This window comes from Convolutriloba macropyga, chromosome 3, assembly GCF_964194025.1.
Source record: "Convolutriloba macropyga chromosome 3, txConMacr16.3, whole genome shotgun sequence".
Taxonomy (NCBI): domain Eukaryota; kingdom Metazoa; phylum Xenacoelomorpha; order Acoela; family Convolutidae; genus Convolutriloba; species Convolutriloba macropyga.
In genome coordinates, this window is record NC_134470.1 from 16538311 (window position 1) to 16559315 (window position 21005).

Genomic DNA, 21005 nt, shown 5'->3' on the forward strand with positions numbered 1-21005 from the left:
GCCATTTCAACTAGTGTAGCACTAAATTGACTAAAGTCATAACTCAAGTATTTCAACATGTTCAAACGCATTATTGATCTGTGAACCAATTTGTTTTTGTTTCATATAAAGGCTGTTTTTTCAAGAAATTTACCCATGCTGTTTAGGTTGTGTCGTTTTCACAGAAATCAAACTACTAAAGTTTTATTACTTTCTAGACAAAAAGAAAATCAAGACACAAGAGAGCTGAAGAGGTTCTTAATACATTCTTCTACGATAAACAGCTTGCCATTAAATTGAAAACAAATGGAGTATAACAAAATGACTCCTTTTTGATAATTTTTCTGTTATTATATTTTTTTATTAGAGATTATCAACTAGGTAAATTTTTCTACAAAATATCAATCATAAGACATAAGATTTTCTTACATTGTTTTTGTTTTTGCTATATTTTCAGATTTCTAACAAGTTCTTGTTTTCAAATAAAATCTATTGGTATCATTGTGTTTGAACTGACTTGAGCTTACAAATGAAAACTTTTGTTTCTGGAAAATATTGCTAAAACAGCTAAAATTGCTTGATGATAAAAAAGTTTTCAGGAGAGTTCTTAAGCCATTCTTTAACTCCCTTTAATTAATGAAGAAACCTCCTTTTTCTACTACCCTTAGCACAGTTGGATTTGGAATACAAAATAAATTATGATACAGTAATGCAGTAGTAACCAAGAGTTTCGTTTTGTTGTCCTCATATCAAGTTTAAAAATTTGCCTGCTTTTTTTCATAGTCCTTTCTTTACAATTTATAAAAAATTTAACCAATCTTGTCTAGCTTGTATAGAAACTTTTCCTATATAAAGTCCAAAATTTGTTCAATTTGCTCTTACGAATAAATTTTGATATACTCAGTATTTGTATATTAAGACCATTTAGCGCAAAGCGTTGTGAAACTGATGATTTATTGGTGGTGCAACAGAAAAGCTAAAATAAGTCAATGACAACGAGACCCGGTAAAGTGCGGACACAACAAATGGTCCGACACCACTTTCCACAATTTTTTGCTCAGTTTAAATTTTAATACATGTCAACTAAGGAGTTAACATGTCTTACATTTTCAACTGAGCAAAAAAATTGGGATAAGTGTTGTCGACACATTAGTTGTGTTCGCATATAACAATTATAACAAATAATGAATTGAAAAGAAACAAATAATCAAAAAAAGAAATATTAAAAACTGAAACAAATAATTAATTGAAAGAAAGATAACAAATATTTACTAGCAAATTTTCTAAACAAGATAAACATTTTATTTCAGACTTTCTCCAGAAAAAAATCTGCTTTTCAACTTAGAGTGAAAGGAAAACTGCATTAGAAAAATAAATGTCAAACTAAAAAGTATCCATTTAGAAGCTCAATAAGATACAAACGCTCGAAAAATTTGAATCGTTTATGTTTCAACTGAAACTCACATCTCACTTTCTTCAATGTGGTGCAATTACTTTATGATGATGTTTTATAATATAACAATGGAAAAAAGTCCGAGGCAATTAGAAACAATCTACTAACATCACGTTCAAATTGTTCACTTTTACGCAAAAACACAAAACCTCTCAAAAATTTTTTGTATTCCCCAAATATTTCTAAAATATTGTTCAGATAAACATGGAGGTTATATGAAAACAAAAAATAGAGATTTCATATTCGAATCTGGCCAAGCAATCGCAATCATTTTGGATAAAGATTTTAAAAAGCTGGCTGAAGAAATATTTATTTTTAAAAAAGTAATTACACGGCACATTTGTCAGGAAAAATGACAAAAATTCTTCGTAATCTGCGCTTAACTTCAGGAAAACGAAAAAAAAAATTCGTTTCACGTTTGCAAACAATTTATTTGCTCAACAGTAGCAGTAGTTTTATTAATACTAAATGATTTCCATCCAAAAGATGAATGGCCAGTTAAACTTAGTTTACACTCAAAAACTGTTTTTGGAAAGAAGTTTTTCAGAACAATTAGAGATTTTTCATTTTTAAAAAAATTTTTTAGTAAACTCAGTTTTCTCACAGTTGAAGTTTAATTTCGCATAAAATTTCCTACGTTACCACAATTTAATATCAATTGTACTATTGAACAATAATTTTGAATATCGAATGTTTTGACAGGTGAAAAAGTACAACAGGTGGCTTTATTTTCGAATGCCGTTTTTTATGAAACACTTCTCCAAAGTTTCAGTAATACATCCAATATCCCATACCTATACAAATATGTGCGTGAGAATCACCATTACATTGAGAGCGTTTTAAAAAGTAAGCAGAGGTGATTAGTTTGAGAGAAAATGATGAAAAGCAAAATAGATGTTGAAATTAATTAGCATAATCAGAATGGCTCAATCTATTTTAAAAAAATATTCATTGCGGCAAAATGGTGTGCAAAGTAATCTAAAGTTTTGTCAAATAATATTTCAATAGACACCATGATAGTCTTCGTGGGACAAACAGCGTTAGCTGATTGGTTCTGGAAATTAAAAATCAGAGTGTAATTTTCAAAAAAAAATCAGAGTAATGTCACATATTCGCTTATATATAGGAAAAAAGCAGTTTTTGAGTTTGAACGCATGATGTTTGCAAAGTTGCTTAGTTATGCAAATGGCTTTAGAAAAGAGTTAGTTTTGGAGAAGATTATTAAAAAATCTCTGCATATATAGGTATTTGATGTAAAAACAACCCATAAGGTCTCACAATCTGATCGGAAAATAGCAAAAGTTGAGACACAGTTAGCATATTATACACTGTAAAGTTATTTATAGTGGTATCAAACGTTATAGGATTTATAGACTCAGCAACAACCTTTTTATTCTATGTTGATATGTAACAAAAAGGATATTTAAAAAAACATTTGTAATCAATTCTTACACTTCCAAGTGCTCGCATCTGACAACGATTGGGAACTGATAATGCAAATAATGGGAATGGATAATACATTGAGTGAGGATGAATACCAGAGAGAGTTCATACATAGCTTATATGCAGAAACCATTAGTTGAAAAGCAAAGTACTGCTGCAAAAAATGCGCTTTTTTTCAAAAACCTCAATCAAATCAATTAAAAATTACCTGATGTTCTGAGTTCAACTCATAACCCTAAAATTAATGGTTGGTATGGCACGGCCTGTTTTGTTGTCTAATGTTAAGTAAAATAATACAGCTTCGACAGATAAAAACAATGAACTTTTTTTTGAAATTGAGTTATTTGGAAGTATCACAGAACATATTGAGGAAAATTATCTTATAAAAGATCACGTTTTTGCAATGGAAAATGAAGAGCACATAAAACTAAGCTGCGGTGAATTTTAAGTATTTTAGATTTGCCACTGTGCTGGAAAAAAACGATGATCATTGCAAATTATTTGAACGAAGCCGGTAGAATACCGGAGAAGACTCGAAGTGTAGTGCAATAAAACTTCTAACTACCGCTAACTATTTCGGATATACCAAAGAGGAATTAGAAAAAAAGCAAAATATTGTTAGAAACAACCAATTTTTGGTTAGGGTTGTGGCTATTTGTGGGGGGGGACGTATATAGGTTGGGTGGGAGGGGGAGGGGAGGTGGTGAGTTAGGGAGGGAGGTCAGAGGTGGGGGTAGGTAGTGTTAGAGGGACTAGGCTTCGGGGTGAGTGTTAAGGGTAAGTTAGTTTGGGGATCAAGGAAATAAGTGCTCCCAGGGGAGGGGGTACGTAGGGGGTACGTGGGATCAAGGATCAATGAAATAAGTGCTCCCAGGGGAGGGGGTACGTAGGGGGTACGTGGGAGGGGGGTATGTAGGTGTTGGAGGTTGGTGGTGGGAGGCGTAGAAAGGTTAGGTTAGGTTGGGGGACTGTTATGGGATCAAAATTTCTCAAAGCGACCTTTCCACCTGGAATATTTCCAACAGTTCCTAATTACTATATATTACAAACAAAGCTACTGTTATTAATTCATTGTTCAAAAACAGAAGTCAACGTTCAGCACAGAAAGAGGTAAATATTCGCACAGAAATGTTCTCAAAGAAAGAAGTCAAAATTCGCCGAGAGAGGTAAATGTTCGTACAGAAAGAAGTTAATGTTCAAGTCATTAATTTGACAGAAACGGGTAGAATTTTGCCCCAGTTAACTCTACTGGAAAGTCGAAGTACAGATAACCCTCTTATTGGCAAAGGAATACGATGCTAGCAGTCGTTATTGACAAAGGCTTTTAAATTTGGATGAGGAAAAAAGCAGGGGAATTTTCACACGTTTTTTCTTGCAACCACAGGCCTGCTGCCAAATATAGATATTGTTTAGAGAGAATACTCGGCATTGCACTGCAAATATTATATTTTATGTAAATAAAAGGCTAAAATGTCAGAAAAACCCGCAAAATTAGTCGAGCATCCTGATACGAGTCATCATCACATTCTAATTTATTTTTGCTTTAATGTGGCGTGAAAACTGGTACTCAATAAGTGACTTCCCAGATCACAAAAAATTTCAGTACTGGAATTTGAAAGCGGTGAAAAGTACTAACCTAAAAACTGAGCTGTTTGTTGAGTTTGAATTCAAACTGTGCGTGACCGCTGCGTGAAGAAATTTAAAATCAGGTCTGTTTCGTCTCTCTTGCTGAAAACACCTCTCAATAACTTCCTTATAAGGCTCTGTAATATTCTGATCATCTATCGGCAGGCAGTTGCCCCTTCCCTTGAAATAAATAATCTGCGCCTCGTTTTTCCCTGAGAACGGTCGCTTTCGGGTCAGAATTTCCCAGATTACGACGCCGAAAGAGTAAACATCGGCTGCCCGTGATAGTTTACCCTCCTCTCGAATGAGTTCAGGCGCCATGTAAGCGACACTGCCCCGATTTGAGCCAGTAACTGTTCCGTCTACAATCAGTTTGGCACATCCGAAGTCGGCAATTTTGGCTAACGTGTGGTTGTTACTGAGGAGGATGTTTTGGGGTTTCAAGTCTCGGTGTATGATGGGGAAGTTGGCTCCGTGGTGCAGATACAGCATACCTGAAGGATTTCAGATATACACTCAACTATAGTGAAGATGCAATAATACCCGGCCCCCAGTGACGTCTATGATTTAAGGCACGCAGCGCAAGTTTCTTCGGTTTCAGGCCCCAACACTGCATCGGACCTCAGTCATATAGGGCATAGTGAAAACTAGGAGCTTAGGGTGGAAGGGGAAAGAGAAGGAGGAGGGTAAAGGGGAGGGGTGCAATTCGAGCTTGTTTTGATACCTCGCTTTACCGTGAGACTCTTTCTTAACAATAGGAGTTGTTACAAATTAACCCATATGATAAACACAAACCTGCACTAATTTGTTTAATAAAAGACTCCTTCTCGCTTCGCGTGACGTCACAATTGTCTCTGTGCAAATAATCTCCCAGCGACCCATTCTCCGCAAACTCCATCACCAGTCCATAAGCGGGGGGATTATGGATAACCCCCAAATACTTTATAATATTGGGGTGACTCAGTGACTGTAAAATCATTCCTTCCTCTTCGATTGGAAGGGAAACTCGCTTCAAAGCTACAGGTTTCGTGTAGCTTCTCAACGAACATTTCCAAACATGACCGAATGACCCTTGACCGATGAATCTGTAATTTTCTAGATCTGTCTCTTCAATGTAGAGATTTTTGCTCAAATCAAACGAGAGCGAACGCTTTGTGCGTAAAGCCATTACTGATAGTTAATACGATCGTTTTTAAGTTGTACAAGTTTTAAAATTAAATGTAATATTCGACGGTGCATGCAAGTTTGAGCTTGATTTAACTTAAACGTACTATCTGTTACAGTGTTTGAAAAGAAATATTTGTAGACTGTCAAACTTGCAGCAAAAATTTGTCAGTTTTTTTTACTTCAAATAATTTTGTGATTCAAATACTTTCAAAGTTGAAGCAGCAACTGAGATCTGATCGATAAGAGTTTGTTCATCTTTTACGGACTTTATGGCCATAATAAGCATTTTTTATCGTAGCAAACTTTTGGCGCTTTTGTGAAATGTTAGTGCTCTTGTGAATTTTTGTGTAGCAGCATGTGCTTTTGAGGTAATTTTATTTGCTTAGCCATTCGAATTTGAAGTATTTTATTTCTTGGCAAGTTTCTGTTAGGATCGATGAAGAGCTCTCGAGAAGATAATTTTAAAGAAAAAAATGGACAATCTTCTTACACAAAAATTGAAACGGAAATTTTACTATTTTTGTTATCTGATAAACAACAAGAAGCAACTAGAACAAGTTGAATTAAGGAAGTGCGGATCCGAATAAAATTATTTGTAAAATTTTTTGTCAAATGAAAATTGCATTTTGCTTTCAATATGTTTTCATTAGCATAACTGATGAAGTGAAGTTATTTATAGACAACCTCTCTTTGAATTTTACTTAACTCTCAAATTCAATATACAGATAAGTAGGTTAACTGCTAATTGTTTAAAAAATGTGAGAATTCATACACCAAAAATTGGTATCAATTTTTCTGAAACTTTAAATTACTAGTTCCCTTAGCAACCCTGATGTAAATTTTTTAAGCTAATTGTTGCAAGCAACATTGTTTTTACGCAACACTGATATTCAATTGTTATGCGGCCTAAATACGCTGAGAAAACAAAACCGTTAAATTACGGATAATAGTTGCCGAAATTGTGATAAAAATCATAACCACTATTAGCATATTCAGCAACTGAAATTTCAGAAAATTCTTTTGGCAGGCTTCTATCTCCACAAGATATATTAGATAAAGTTTCGGATCATTGTTTCTTGTTTACGAGTGCAAATAATATGTGCCGACTAAGATGGGGGCAAAAACCGTACAGATCCAAAAATTCTTATACTTTTTTTTCTATTTTTTAACCAAAGAAAAAATTTGTGGGTCCAATACTTTGTGCTATTGTGACATAGTTAATTTTCGTTTTCTTTACATATTTTTTCTAAAAGTCTTTGGAATAAACATAAGTCACTGGTTCTCTATGTTGAATTCTAATAAATCTAGTTTTAAGACTTCGGGATATTCGTAAAGTTACTTGTGCTATTTTATTACTGTCATAGTAAGCATATGCTACTTTCTTATAGCCACGAGATTGAACTGTGGAATTTTTTTTTAATCTTTATGATCCAATAAAATTTTCTGTAATGGTTTTTGATATCGCCTCGAAAAATTTTTCTCCACTTTTATTCTATTGGATCTAAGTTCTCTAATTTTCTTTAGCTGAGCACTTTTTTCGCAATGAGATTTTTATAAAAAAATAGACTTTTTCTATTGTGCATGTCATTATAGATTTTCTTCAGCTAAATTATCTTTGCTAAATAAGTTTTTTTTATTTTATGAAGAGATTCTGCTATCACAATTTATAGCTTTGATTTTTTTTCCCAATGAAACTTGAAATTATTAAAAAAATTATTTAAGAAACCAAAAAATTTCCATGAACAAACATTCGAACTTTGGAATAGAGCTACTAAAATTCGGCAAATTTTGTTTTTAGTTCCGCTAAATACCATTTTGTTTTTGTACCAACATTTTGACGGACGATAGACTCATGCAATATTTTAAATGTGAATTTTTAATTTTTTGCTTTTCTGCTATCATAGGCTTTGAAAGACCTGCTGTAAAAAGAGTGTCAGAACTTTCTGGCATGCATTGAAAAGATCTTGTCAAGATCTTACAAGGTGTTGCAAGAAAATTTTGCTATCATGGTCTTGGCAAGATGTTTCAAATTTTGCAAAGGTTTTAATGATCTTGCATGAAATGGCAAGGTGTATCAAGTTTTGTTGCACTGAGAACTTACTGCATGTGTATACAATTAGATTCAAGAAGAACTTTCACTGTTTGGTTCTTGCAAACTGTTATGTTGAGATGATTTCTTCGGTTTTTAGGGTCATATAGCTTCATCACATTAGGACATTTTATGCACTATTTTTTAAAGCTGGGAGCCTCTGCTGGCAAGCCCAGTAAGTGAACTTTTCACACCTGTAATATCTTATTGCATTTTCTCATCTAACGTAGATCCACAGTTCAACTTTTAAAACAGCCTGTTGCAGTGGTCACTGCAAATTACTATTTAGGGAACCCAAACGCTTGACATCCCATTATTTTTTTGTTCCGACCCATCTTATTGGGAGAGGAACAATCTGATAAACTGTTATTTTTCATTCACTCAATTTTAGCCGTTCACCTAGAGAGCTGTGTATGCTTTCATTGGAAGGCTTAACAAGTGTAGAATATTTAACTCAGACGGTTTATCGGATTCATTTCATAACAGCAGAGTTGGAGTTATCAACGCTTAATTTTTTGTGAATATTTGGCTGACTTCCGTTGCTTTTTTCACTTTTCTCTTATTTTTTTACTGTCATCTAAAGCATGCGCTACTTTCTTATGGCCACGTGATTAAAATGTAGAAAAATGATTTTTTTCTATCATCAGGATCAAAAAATATTTTCTGCAATCCTATTCGATAAATCACCTTGTTACATTTTAATTTTGATTCGAAAATGTTTTTCTTTTCATGAAAACCCTAAAGATTTTGTTGTTTTTCTATGAAACAGAGATTATGAAGATCTTACCAAGTCACGCCAAGAGAACTTTCTGCAATGTGTTGATAAGATGTTTTCAAGATTTTACCAAGATGCTCCAAGAAATTTTTGTTATCATGGTCTTGGCAAGATGTTTCAAATTTTGCGAGAGTGTTCAAGATCTTGTATGACATAGCAAGGTGTATCCAGTTTTGTTGCACCGGGAACCTAATGCATGTGTATAAAAAACTGGATTCATGAAAAATTTTCACTCTTTTGGTTTGTGTAATTTGTTATGTTGAGATTCTTCTTGCGTTTTTCCAGGGTCATATAACTTCACCACATTAGGACATCTTATGCAGTAGTTTTTATAAATGTGAGTTTCTGCTGGCAAGTCCATTATGTGATTTTTTCCCACCTGTAATCCCTCATTGCATTTTCTCATCTAACGTACGTAGATCCAGAGTTCAATTTGTAAAGCAACTGGTGAAGTGGTCACTACTAATTACTAATAAAGCCAGCTAAACACTTGACATCCCATTGATTTTTCTGTTCAGACCCATTCTATTGCGGATGAACAATCTGATAAACTGTTACTTTTTAGTTCTCTCAATTTCAGCCATTCATGTTGAGAATTCTGTATGCTACCATTGGAAAGCTTTACAAACGTAGAATATTTAACTCAGACGGTTTTTTGGATTCTTTTTATAGCCGCGGAGTTGTCGATAATTAATTTTTTGTGAAGATTTGGCTGAAGTCCATGGTTTTTTTTTGCTTTTTTATTAATTATTTACTGTCACCTGAAGCATGTGCTACTTTCTTATAGCCACGTGATTGAACTATTGAAAATGGTTTCTTAAGGTCTTCATCATCCAATAAAACTTTCTGCAATGTCTTCCGATATAGCCTTGTAGAATTCTTATTTTGTTTCGAAAAAGTTTTTTCTTAGCATAAATGCTACAAATATTGTTTTTCTTTACATCAAAAGTTATGAAGATCTCAGCAAGTTACGCCAAAAAAGCTTTCTGGCATTTATTGACCAGATCTTTCCCAGATCTTAACAAGGTGTTCCAGGAAATTTTTGTAATCATTGTCTTGGCAAGAGTTTTCACGATCTTGCGCGATATGGCAAGGTGTATCCAGTTTTGTTGCACTGGGAAGGTAATGAATGTGTATAAAAAATTGGATTCATGACCAACTTTCACTTTTTCGGTTTACGAAAATTGTTATCTTGAAATGCTTCCCTCGATTTTCCGGGGTCATATAGCTTCTCCACATTAGGTCATCTTGTGCACTGATTTTTTTGACTGAAAATTTGTGCTGGTAAGCCCTTTATGTGAATTTTTCCTACCAGTAATACTTTACTGCTTTTTCTCACATAACGTTGAATAAGAATTCAAAATTTAAAACAAGTGGACACTACTGATACCTTTTTAATGAACCCGAACGCTTGATATCCCATTATTTTTTTTATTATTACCATCTTCTTGGGGTGGAAAAATCTGATAAACTTTTATTCTTTGTTCACTCAATTTTATCTCTACAAGTTGTGGTGTTTGCTATCAATGGAAAGCCTAACAAGCGTAAAATATCTAATTCAGGTTTTTTGAGTTCAGTGTTTTTTGACTCCATAATTTTTTCTCAATTTTGCCAAGAACAAGTTTGAAATATTAACCATAATGTTTCACCTTTAAAGAACAAAGATGGCTGCTAAACCGTTTGATCTAAACAAAACAAAGTCATCAAATTTACTTCTTTAGACAACTGCATCCCGGTTTACCGGAAACAGAGATCTAAACACTGCCTGACTGATTTTCTTTTAATCAAGTGAGAGCGGTTTTTACTTCCTGTTTATCGGAGAGTCTTTCGCAATCAAATGTTTGCTGGTTTTTTGCTATTAATTAGTATCCTTTATACAATAGTTAACTGACCACCAATGTATAAGTGGGCCTATCCAAAGGATCCAATTGATAACTAATGCGTCTTGTGATTTCAATATATTTTTTCAATAATTAATAGAGAGTTTTTGAATTATTAACTTTGTTTATGTCTTAATGTAATTTAGTCTCATTTTTGACAAGCTCCATCATTCTATTGAAGTTTCCTCGTTCTATCGAATCTAAAATAATTTGAAGGAGCTATTTTTGGTTTTAGTTTTGTTTTTTAACTAAAGCTTTTATGAATTTTTAAATACAAGTTTTCATTGAGCTTTTGCTTTTTTAATTTTAGCACAACTTTGTGTTTGTCACAATATGAAATTTTGGCAGGCAACAAGCGTTGAATAAAGGGCTAAATAAAAACATATAATACTAATGGCCTGGACACATTGTTTTTTGGCTAAATGAAACTGAATTTTTCAAGTCGTATGGCACGTTCTGATTAGATGCAATTTGTACTAATTCGAAATTATTCAATGTTTCTAGTTGTTAGATAGCGGTTTTGACAACTTTGCATTTGTTTCATATCCAAAAAAAAAACAATATATTTCTGAAAATCACCTCTTTAGTATTTACTTAATTTCCATGAGAATTGACCTAGAGCCAATATTAGTCATTCCAATGTTTTTGCGTTTCAATTGAGGTGTTTTTCTGAAACTATGCCTTTTACGATTTTCCTGTGTTTTTGGTACTTGTCAATTTTTTGTTACTTTTTCACTCAACTTACTTAGCTACCTGTTCACTTGGTCCCTTCAACAATAGACGCAACTGATGTGCAAATGAGATCAATGAAGACATTTATAATGTGTTTGGCTATGAGTGTATGGTTTTATAGTGTCAACGCTGTGTTTTTGTAATTGGTTGTGAAATTTTGAGGTTTACCTTCTCTTTTGAGTTTTCTCCAGAATTAGTGCTTTGTTCTCTTTTTAACATCCGTAAATTTGATTGATTTGATAGGTAATTCGTTCTTTTAAATAATGCAACATTGAAATTGATGCCACATATGTCGTTCTATCTCTTGTAATCGTAATCGTGCTAGTGAAATTAATAAAACTTATCTCACTACTACCAACCAATTTTGTGTAGATTTTTGTCCTTTTAAGGCTCTATCAAAAATTTCTTTACAAAAGTTGAATCTGGTATGTGTAAGACGTTTGTCGTATTTGTGCCTAGATGTTTTTGTCCCAATTGATCTATGGACAACCATTCATATTGTTGACTTTTGACACTGCGTGTTTTCTGTAAAAAATTTGTTAAATTTTTCTACTTCTATTTATTTCGTCTTTTTCTTGAAATCTAACTCCGAGAAGTCTGATTATTGTTGTAACAAGGTCTCTAAAACTAAATAACGTGCTTTTTTGTTTAATATTATTGATTAGCTGGTATTTTTGAGCTCGGACTGTTTTTCTTTGTCGTTTTGTCCTGCAATGTATCTTATTAAAGTCTTTTTAAATAAAAAAAGGCTTATTTAACTTCTAACCTCTTATACAATCAATATTCGTTCACAGACATTTAATGGACACTCCCTATTTTTGTTTCGACCAATCTTATTGGGGGAGGCACAATCTGATAAACTGTTACCCTTTATTCACTCAATTTTAACCGTTCAAGTAGAGAGTTGTGAATGCTATCATTGGAAAGCCTAACAAGCGTTAAATTTTTAACTCAGAAGGTTTTTTTGGATTTTTTATAACCGCGGAATTATCGAAGATTAAATTTTGTTTTTTTTGGCTCACTTCCGTTATTTTAATTCACTTTTTCTATTATTTTTGTCCCAATTTCGTTGTTAATAGTAACCATACTGTTTCATTTATAAAGAACGAAGATAGTTGCTGAGCTGTTTGATCCGACCTTCTTGGCTAACACTTTGGCTAAACTATTGAAAAATCAGCTTTTTTCACAAGACAAAGGCATCAAATTTATTTGTTTAGATCACTGAGCCCCAGTTTACCAAAAACAGCTTTTTTTCAAATCACGTGAGAGCTGTTTTTATTTCCGTTTTTCCGGAGAGTCTTTCGGAATCAATTTTTGGCCGGATTTTTGCTAATTACAACGACATTTTTTCAAAATTCATCCAGTTTTGGGATTTTCAGATACTTGGCGCGCAGCATTAGCAGTGCATGTCAGCAAGGCTACTCGTGGAATTTTACAATGAAAAAGCTTTTAATTTCATTGATGAATGATTATTTTAGAAAATCTATTTGCACCTTTGTCTTTTTTGTCAATTACAGACAAATCAGTTTCCTAATCCAGGTTCGGTTGATGACTTATCCCCTTGAGTGCAAACTAGATCCAATGATGATCTATTATATTTTCAGAGAAAGGCTCATAGCTGCTATTTTTCTTGCATTTGCCGTTCTTTTTTAACAGTTTGATATAATATCCTTTATATAATAGTTAACTGACCTCCTAATGTATAAGTGACCCTATCAAAAGGATCCAATTGATATCTAATGCGTCTTCTGTTTTTGAATGTATTTTTTAATAATTCATAGAGAAAATTGAATTATTAATTTTATTCATGTCAATATGTATTTTAGTCTCATTATTGACAAGTTTCATCATTCTATTGAAGTTTCCTCGTTCTATCGAATCAAAAATAATTATAAGGAGCCATTTTTGGTTTTAGTTTTGTTTTTGTAACTGTTGGTTTTATGAGTGTTTAGGTACGAGTTTCCATCAAACTTTGGCAATTTTTAACTTTACCACATCTGTGTATTTGTCACAATATGGAATATTTACAGGCCACAAGTGTTGAATAGAGGACTAATTGAAAACAAATAACGTCTTTGCTGACTAGATTATGCTTTTAACGGCCTGGACATTGTTTTTTAGCTAATCGTAACTGAATTTTTTCTATTGTCCTATGACACGTTCTGATTAGATACAAATCGTACTTGAACTTATTCAATATTTTTTGTTGTTAGCTAATGGCTTTGACAATTTTGAAAACATCTAATGTATTTTTCAAATTTGCCTCATTTATTTTTATTCAAAAACTTTTATTTTCCAGGATCATTCACCTGAAGCCAAAATTAGTCATTCTAGTGTTCTTGGGTTTTAATTGAGGTTTTTTCTGAAACTATGCGTTTTCATAAAATCTTTTTGTGTTTTTGATACTTGTCAATAATTTGTGTTATTTTTTCGCTTAGTTTACTTAGCTACCTGTTCACTTAGTCCTTTTAACAACAGACGCAATTGATGCGCAAATGAGATCAATGAAGATAGTTTTATTGTGTTTGACTATAAGTGTATGGTTTTATAGTGTCAACGCTGTGTTTTTGAATCGATTGTGAAAAATTGAGGTTGGCATCTATTTCATAAGATTCTGTAGTTCTATGACATAGTCTTACTAATTACATCTGCCATAGGCATCCAAGGGAAATACACTCTAAACTTTTTTTCGATTTTTTTAATTGAATGCTTATGGTTGTTGTTAGTTTTAATATTATCTGGCTCCACAACATGTGAAGTTGTATTTGGTTTTTCAATGTTTGACACCCAGTTTTTTTTAAAAGAACTTTGAGTTTCCTCCAGAAATTTTGGTTTTTTTTCAGTTTAACAACTCTGAGTTTAATTGTTTTCCAACTTAATTTCTTCTTTTAGCTACTGCAACATTGAAATCGATGTAATGTATGTCGTTCTCTCTGTTCTTTTAATCGTGCTAGTCAAATAAATAAAAATAACCTCACTACTACTAACCAATTTTGTGTAGATTTTTGTCTTTTTAAGACCCTGTCAAAAATTTTAATACGATGGTGTGTGAGTCTAGTATGTGAGAGATGTTTGACCTGTTTGTGCCTAGATGTTGTTGTCCCAATTGATCTGTGGGCAACAATTTGTCTTGTTGGCTTTTGACACTGCGTGTTTTAAAAAAAATGTCTAAAAAAAAAATTAAAAAAAAAAATTTTCTACATCTTATTTTGTCTTGTTACTAAAACCTAATTCCAAGAAGTCTGGTTATGGTTGTAACAAGGTCCACGAAAAAAACCAAATAACGTGCTTTTTTTGTGTTTCATATTATTGATTAGTTTGAATCGTTTTTCTGTGTCGTTTTGCTCTTCAATATATCTTATTAAAGTCTTTTTAAGTCAAAAATTAGGCATATCTAACTTCCAACCTCTTATGCAAGCAAAAGTCTGTCACAGACATTTAATTGACTCTCCATATTTTTGTTAAATTTAAAGAATTGTTGAGTTTTGTCCAGATTTGTTTAATCAGTCATGTGGTTTTCTGGTCGATTTTGGTTGTGTACATATGAAATTATCCGTTTTGTATTGCTGACAAGGCCAATTGTTCTTTGCAGAGATCTAATATCTAATTGAAGCTCATAACTTGTCCATTTGACCACGAATTATTTTCAATTTTTTTTTAAAATGACATATTTTGGAAAGACTTCTGACCCTTAATATTGTTTTTTTGACTTGTAAATTATTCTCACTAGCAACATAATGTAACTGCTTCATACTCAAACCTTCATACTTGTGTTTGATCTCATTATGCATTCTGAGTTTAGATTCAAATTAAGAGCTGATTTTTTGATTGTTTGAAACTTTTTTCTGCTCTCTGAAATGTCTAAATTGAGAGTTTACTTTCAAGATCTTGACTTTTGGTCGATTCTTTTTGGTAAAATTAGTTACTCATTTGATAAATTTGTTATTTTTTAAAGTCGATCTAATTTTTGTCAGTTAGATTTTCGCATGTTTTTTCTAATGAAATAAAAAGTTTTGAGAACCCTATTTTGTATAGACTTTTGTCCTTTTTAAATAACCTATCAAATTTTAAATAACAAAATTTTTGAACTGCTTTTTTAAGGGATTTTTTATCTCTGCTTCCATTGGTAGACAATTGAGACAGGTTTGTGGATCAGTGGATTCGGACAATTATGAGGATCAGTGGAGTCGAGCCTCCTTTATATAGTTCTATTTGAAAAATCATATCTGAACTCATTTAAAACAGAATAATTGCTCACCTTTCAAGAAATTTTTGCCCTGTTGAGTCATTTGATTCTGTAAATCTTTTACGATTTTATTAGACTCTTGTGAATATGTAAGATAATGCAATATTCATTTATTCATATCAACTCTTAACTCTTACAAGAATCAGCTACAAGAAATATATTACCAAAGCTGATACTAAATTCTGTCATTTTTCAAGTTTTCCAGAACTTGCAATTTTTTAAGTTGAAGCTGCTGCCACGTACTCCTGCAGGCTTCCAGGTGCCTGGAAAAACCTGGAACCCCTCAAAACTTCAACCAAAACAAAAACAAAAGGTTTTTATTGATCTTTCCTTCTGAACTTATCGGTACAGAAACTCTAAGTGTCAAAACTAAAGAGTTATATACTCCACTAAATGAGTTGCCTTAAAGATTGTTGTGACAACTCCCCATATACGTTGTTCTCTGTACAGTTTACCTACTGTAAAGACACAGCACGCGTACAACCTCTATTTGCGGAAAATTTTAAAGTTTTTAGTAGCGTGAATTTATTGATTTTGTGTTTTATTTTTGACGGTTTTTTTTGCAAAAATGTAAAAGTAATGGCTGAATCACATTGACAAAGCATGAATAAAATGACGAAATTGAAGCAGCTAAACAGTTGTGTTGTTAAAATTTTTGGCTCGCATGATTTAACTGTTTATTTTTATAGAGGCATTAACTCACATTTAGTTATTCTGGTCACGAAATAGCCACTTTTGATATATCGGGGTCATACAGAGATAGCCGACATTTTGTGAAATTGCAGCAAAATACGGTTTTTGGGCCAAGCAGAAACTGCAGATAGCATTTTTGTGTCAAATTCAAGATACATATAATTTGGTTCCTCATGGTTGATCAATGCTTTTAAAAATTTGAGATCTAAATTTGGATGCCTGTCGCCCATTTTTTCAAAACGTCTTTTCAACAATTCAGGCAAATCAACAAGTGTTTTAATGCTTAATTCGGCTTTGTTACTCTCTTCAGTAACACACACTACTAGCTTGAACCTAAACTATGCGATAGAGAAAACACTGTATTTATTAACTACCATTAAAAAATCTACGATTATAGTGCTAAATAAAATAAGCTGACATCAACAAAAAATTATCAAAAAAACAGAAAAAAATGTTCATGCTGTACAAAATGAAAGATAAAAAAACGCAAAGATTCTGTCAGAGTACACATGTCGGTGATAAAAACCAGTTTATGACTGGGTCATCCACTTTCATTCAAAATTGTGATGTAATAAAAAAATGCTTAAAACAAAAACTAAAAAGCTCAATTCGATTCTAAAAAACAATCTTTTTAATGTTGAAGTCTACAATGTTGTTATTAAGATGACATCAGTCATTTGGTTTGTACAAACAATGCGGACCATCAAAAAGTTTACAGAGATGCCCGTGCATCTTATGAAGCTACTTTCAAATTTAGTACTGAAATGTTTTTCTCAAACCCAAAGTGGGATAAGATTTCTAAAATGGTCGTCGACAGCTGCTGTGTTTCATACTTTTAAATTAAAAGAGACAAAGATGAACATTAATTAAAAATTTTATTAACTTTTCCGAATGTTGTCTAAGTGTAGTTTAGGTATAATCTAACGTGCAATATAAGTGAAAAGTACATCTGCAAAACTTTCATAGGAGAACAGTAACAAAGAAAAGTCTGTTTTGGATTAGAAGAAACCCGTGTAAAACATTTTTCGACTTCTCTCAGAAAAAGCTACTGATTTAACTTTAATTCAACAAAAAGTTCTCTAATGATTCTATAACAGCGATGCAGATTTTGGAGAAACCTTTGCATTGTTATCACTTTGTAAGAGGTTATTTCTGAGATCCACAAAAAGCGAGGAGATATAGAGGAGTTAGGAATTTTGCAATAAAATAAGTTATCGCTTTCCACAACTAAAGTCTTCTCTAAATTGTGTTTATAAAAATAATTCAAAATTTCAACGAAAACTAATTTTTGAACAAATTGCTTAACTAACAAAAAAATAATGAATTTTGCCTCATATTTTACTTTTTCGAAATTGACAATGATTACAGTGTGTTTATTTTATCTTGGAACTGTTACCTTATGCGTCTATTACAAGGGAATAGGACTACAATTAGAATTGATTTTTAGATGAAAATGAGTGCATTTGATGAAATAATTCATTTAAAAAAACTTTTCAGAGACCTTTTCACCCGCTTCATCTATTAGGCAACAAAGATGCTTTAGGGCCAAAATTTCCTAAAACATTAATTTAACAGCTGTCAAACTTTTCCGTTGCCCGTTCTTGGTTTATCCGACTACGATTAATTCTGTGCCTTAAAGCATCTTGTTTGATGTATATTCTAATCGCAACACTCATGATCTTATTCAAAAGCTCCTCTTTTTCACTTTGTTAGAAAAACGTACTGTATTTTAAAAACTTTTATCAACTATCGACATTTGATAGCTCTTAACGGCAGTATTTTCATATTTTCTGACAGCACAAAACCGGAAAGAACTTCAAATCACATTCTTGGTCAAGTTTAGTTTTGCCATTCAAGTTCGCCTTAAGCACTCTAAACAGAATACCTGTAACTGTTCACAAAATCAGCGTGAAATTGGTTTAAATGCTTCATAATAACAGATTAATTAGCATTAACAAGTTCACTCAAATTGATAAACAATCAAGTACAGGTAGGTGTATAAAGTCCGTAAAAGTGTTGTTTTTATTATATTTTATCACGATCTCAAGGCTAACTGCTTTTCAAAATATATTTTAGAGATAGAAAAGAAGTTCTTTCTCTCTATCTCCTTTGCTCGTGCCGTGTTATAGAGTAAATTTATGCATCATTCGGTTCTCAATTTCACACCCCCAACAAGGCCGCTAATCCGATTTGAGGATAAATTGTCACCCTATTTTGCGCCGCTGTAAAATAAAAGCGAACATGTGGGGGGGGGGGGGGTTGAAGGCCATCGGGGGTAACCATGACGCATTTGGGGCCCTGTATAATGGACTGCAGCTGAAGGATTTATGAAGTTAGTTTTGCGTGGAATAATTTGAAATTTTCTTTGCTTTCTCTCCTCAACCAAAAGTCCTCAATTTTACCCAGTAGGTCGACCGTACTTCGTTCCGTGCAAAGATTAACCCGTTATCCCCGCATGGAATGAATTGCATTACAGCACTCAATTATCCCCTACATGTAATTCAAACAGGATCACTTGGTTAGTAATTTACTCTTCCAAAAGCAAAGTATATTACAATTGGCACCCAACAATTCACTAACCAGTTAGTAGTTAGTAGTTATAACACACCACTAAACCCAATCCAGCTCTCTATAATCTTACAAATTCCATTCAAGACGCTCTTTTCCCTCTCCCCTCTTGGTGGGTCTAGCCTCTCTGTTTTTATTACACTCTAAACTTACTTTTCCTTCTGAAGGTCGTGGTGTCAATCCGCGTTACCCCTGAACCCGCCGCAAAATTCCCAGAGAAGAGGGAAATTTAGGGAAGGGGGCTTTTGGAATCACTTGAGAGAGTTGGGTTTTGATTTGATGGCTTTCAACACCCACCAACTTAGCTTACATTAACTGGGGGTAAAATTCTTTAACGTTGTAATCTTGAGACAAACTTGCTATTTCAGTAGATATTTTCACTTATTCACTTCTAAATTGGAGCTCGAAGCCTAAATTGATTTTCCCAAAGAATATGAATTATATGGCATAATTAGGTTACCATTCTGACGCTTTTATTTCACATTTCCCCGCACTAATTAATTTATTTAAATCTTAACTTCAATTTGGAAAATATTTACGGCGTTCAAAGTTTCAGTTCGCTAGGTCATTTTAATCAAATTATACTGTAAACAGCTTTTCAAGGTTATTAATTAACTGTTTTCGCAGAAATTCAACTATACAAATTTACATTCAAGAATTGTCAACTGAGGTAAGTAGTTGTCATTTTGCTGAAATTTTTTCTTCAAACGCTCAGCTATCCTAATTAGCGCAATAAGGTATGTATGCGAAAATAGGCTAAATTTGGCTCGATCTTAAAATCTTTCGGCTAGTTAATATTAAGCGTGTATGTGGCGGGCCTTCGGATTAAGTTAGTTGGTACGAGAACAAAATTGAGAGACCAGACCATATGTTAGTTAAGTTAGCTAAAACGGAAGCCTGACTGGGGCCTTCTGGCATTTAGGGGGGAAACTTCAGTGTAGGTTGTTGGGAATAAATAACACGCTTATTTTCAAAATATGCTTCAAATAATTACTGCTCTTTTGACGGAATTTGCTAAAATCGTTTCTTTGTTTTTGTTTAATAACCCGCTCAGGAAATCACGAGTTTTCCTTTCTACCTGCTTCTCTTAGCTCATAGCTGGCACCCCACAATTTGATCGCACTTTTTTGCGGGAGTTTATAACAATCTGGTTATTGGCGGATTAGAGAAAATAATAACTTTTCTATCCTCTTGCTAGCTACATTAGTGTATTCATGTACTAAAATCTCTTTGATCAAAATCTGCTGAAATTATCGTTATAAATCCCAAAACAGCTCATAACTTTTTCCACTTTGAGAAGCGACCAGACATTTTATGATGCTTCCAAATTCCAATTGTTACTTGCAGTCTTAATTTAATATTCTACGCAATACTTTTTCAAGAAGAAACATTATTGCGTTAGTTGTTTGGCTAACGTTGAAAATAACACTTTTTGTGGAAGTTAGAATTATCTTAGGCTGAATTTACTTAATTTATCACAGACAACCAATTTCCTGCATAGAGGGTAGAATTTGCATAAAAAGCAACTTGACCTCTAGATTTTTCGCGACTGTGCAAATTCTCGCCGGCCTTTTTCTTCCTTTTTAATTTCAAGAACCCCCCTCCACCCCCTGGACTGTTGCTGAGTTTAATATCCCTTTTGTATCTCACGCACCCCGGTATTATCCAGCAATTCCGTGCTTTTTTCCACCCCAGTTGCCAATTTGGTGGTCTTTGTAAATTTTTGAGGGTTTTTGTCAAAAGCGGCCAATTCACAACCGTCAATGGTGTACTGTGATTAATTTAGTCTGTAGCTGTGAGCCTTGAACCTCTCCTTCTCTCTCGATCCCTCCAGTTTCTCTTTCAAAACAGGTGTCCAAATTAAAGTGTGGTGTACCGCGCCCAAGAATCAAACGCAATCTCTAATAAAAATCATTGTGGGATATTCACAACTTGGTTTCTTCTGTTTTCACAAGTGTCCTCAAATCTATCAGTTATTCTTTCTTTCGTCAACTTATGGGGCTTGTTAGCTGGTCTGTTCCAGCTTAGACAGACAAACCAAGCCTATATCCGTAACTGGATCGCAAGCCCTGTTATTTCCAGGTAACACATTTTTCGTCTATTTGAGGTCAAACTTCCATAAGTCTATAGCTCAAGGTCGGCTGCAGATTGATAATTGATGATCTACGGAAAACTAATTTAAAAAATTTTTGAACCAGAAAAGTGATCAAATATGCTTCAGATAAGGTCTGACAAAAAGTGCTTTTAAATTTTTGGATCGGTTTTAATTTTGCTCAGTTTTATACTAGTTTTAGTACTTGCAACTTTTATATTTTTTATGTTTATTTTAAAAAATTGATAAACTCCTGTTTTAT

General features: G+C 33.2%; 1 protein-coding gene across 2 annotated transcripts in view; it reads right to left on the reverse strand.

Annotated features, from left to right (window-relative positions):
• The window catches only part of LOC142336901 (uncharacterized), a 36746-nt gene extending 31000 nt beyond the window's left edge, over window positions 1-5746 (reverse strand). Inside the window, exons 1-2 of one of the 2 annotated variants that reach the window (XM_075385876.1) lie at window positions 5297-5746; window positions 4512-4995 (exon numbers count right to left, since the gene is read on the reverse strand). In XM_075385876.1, coding sequence (XP_075241991.1) covers window positions 4512-4995; window positions 5297-5669 — 857 coding nt within the window. In that variant the 5' untranslated portion in view covers window positions 5670-5746. The remainder of the gene's footprint in view (window positions 1-4511; window positions 4996-5296) is intronic. The other variant, XM_075385875.1, reaches the window with a different exon arrangement.
• Window positions 5747-21005: the final 15259 nt, after the last annotated feature.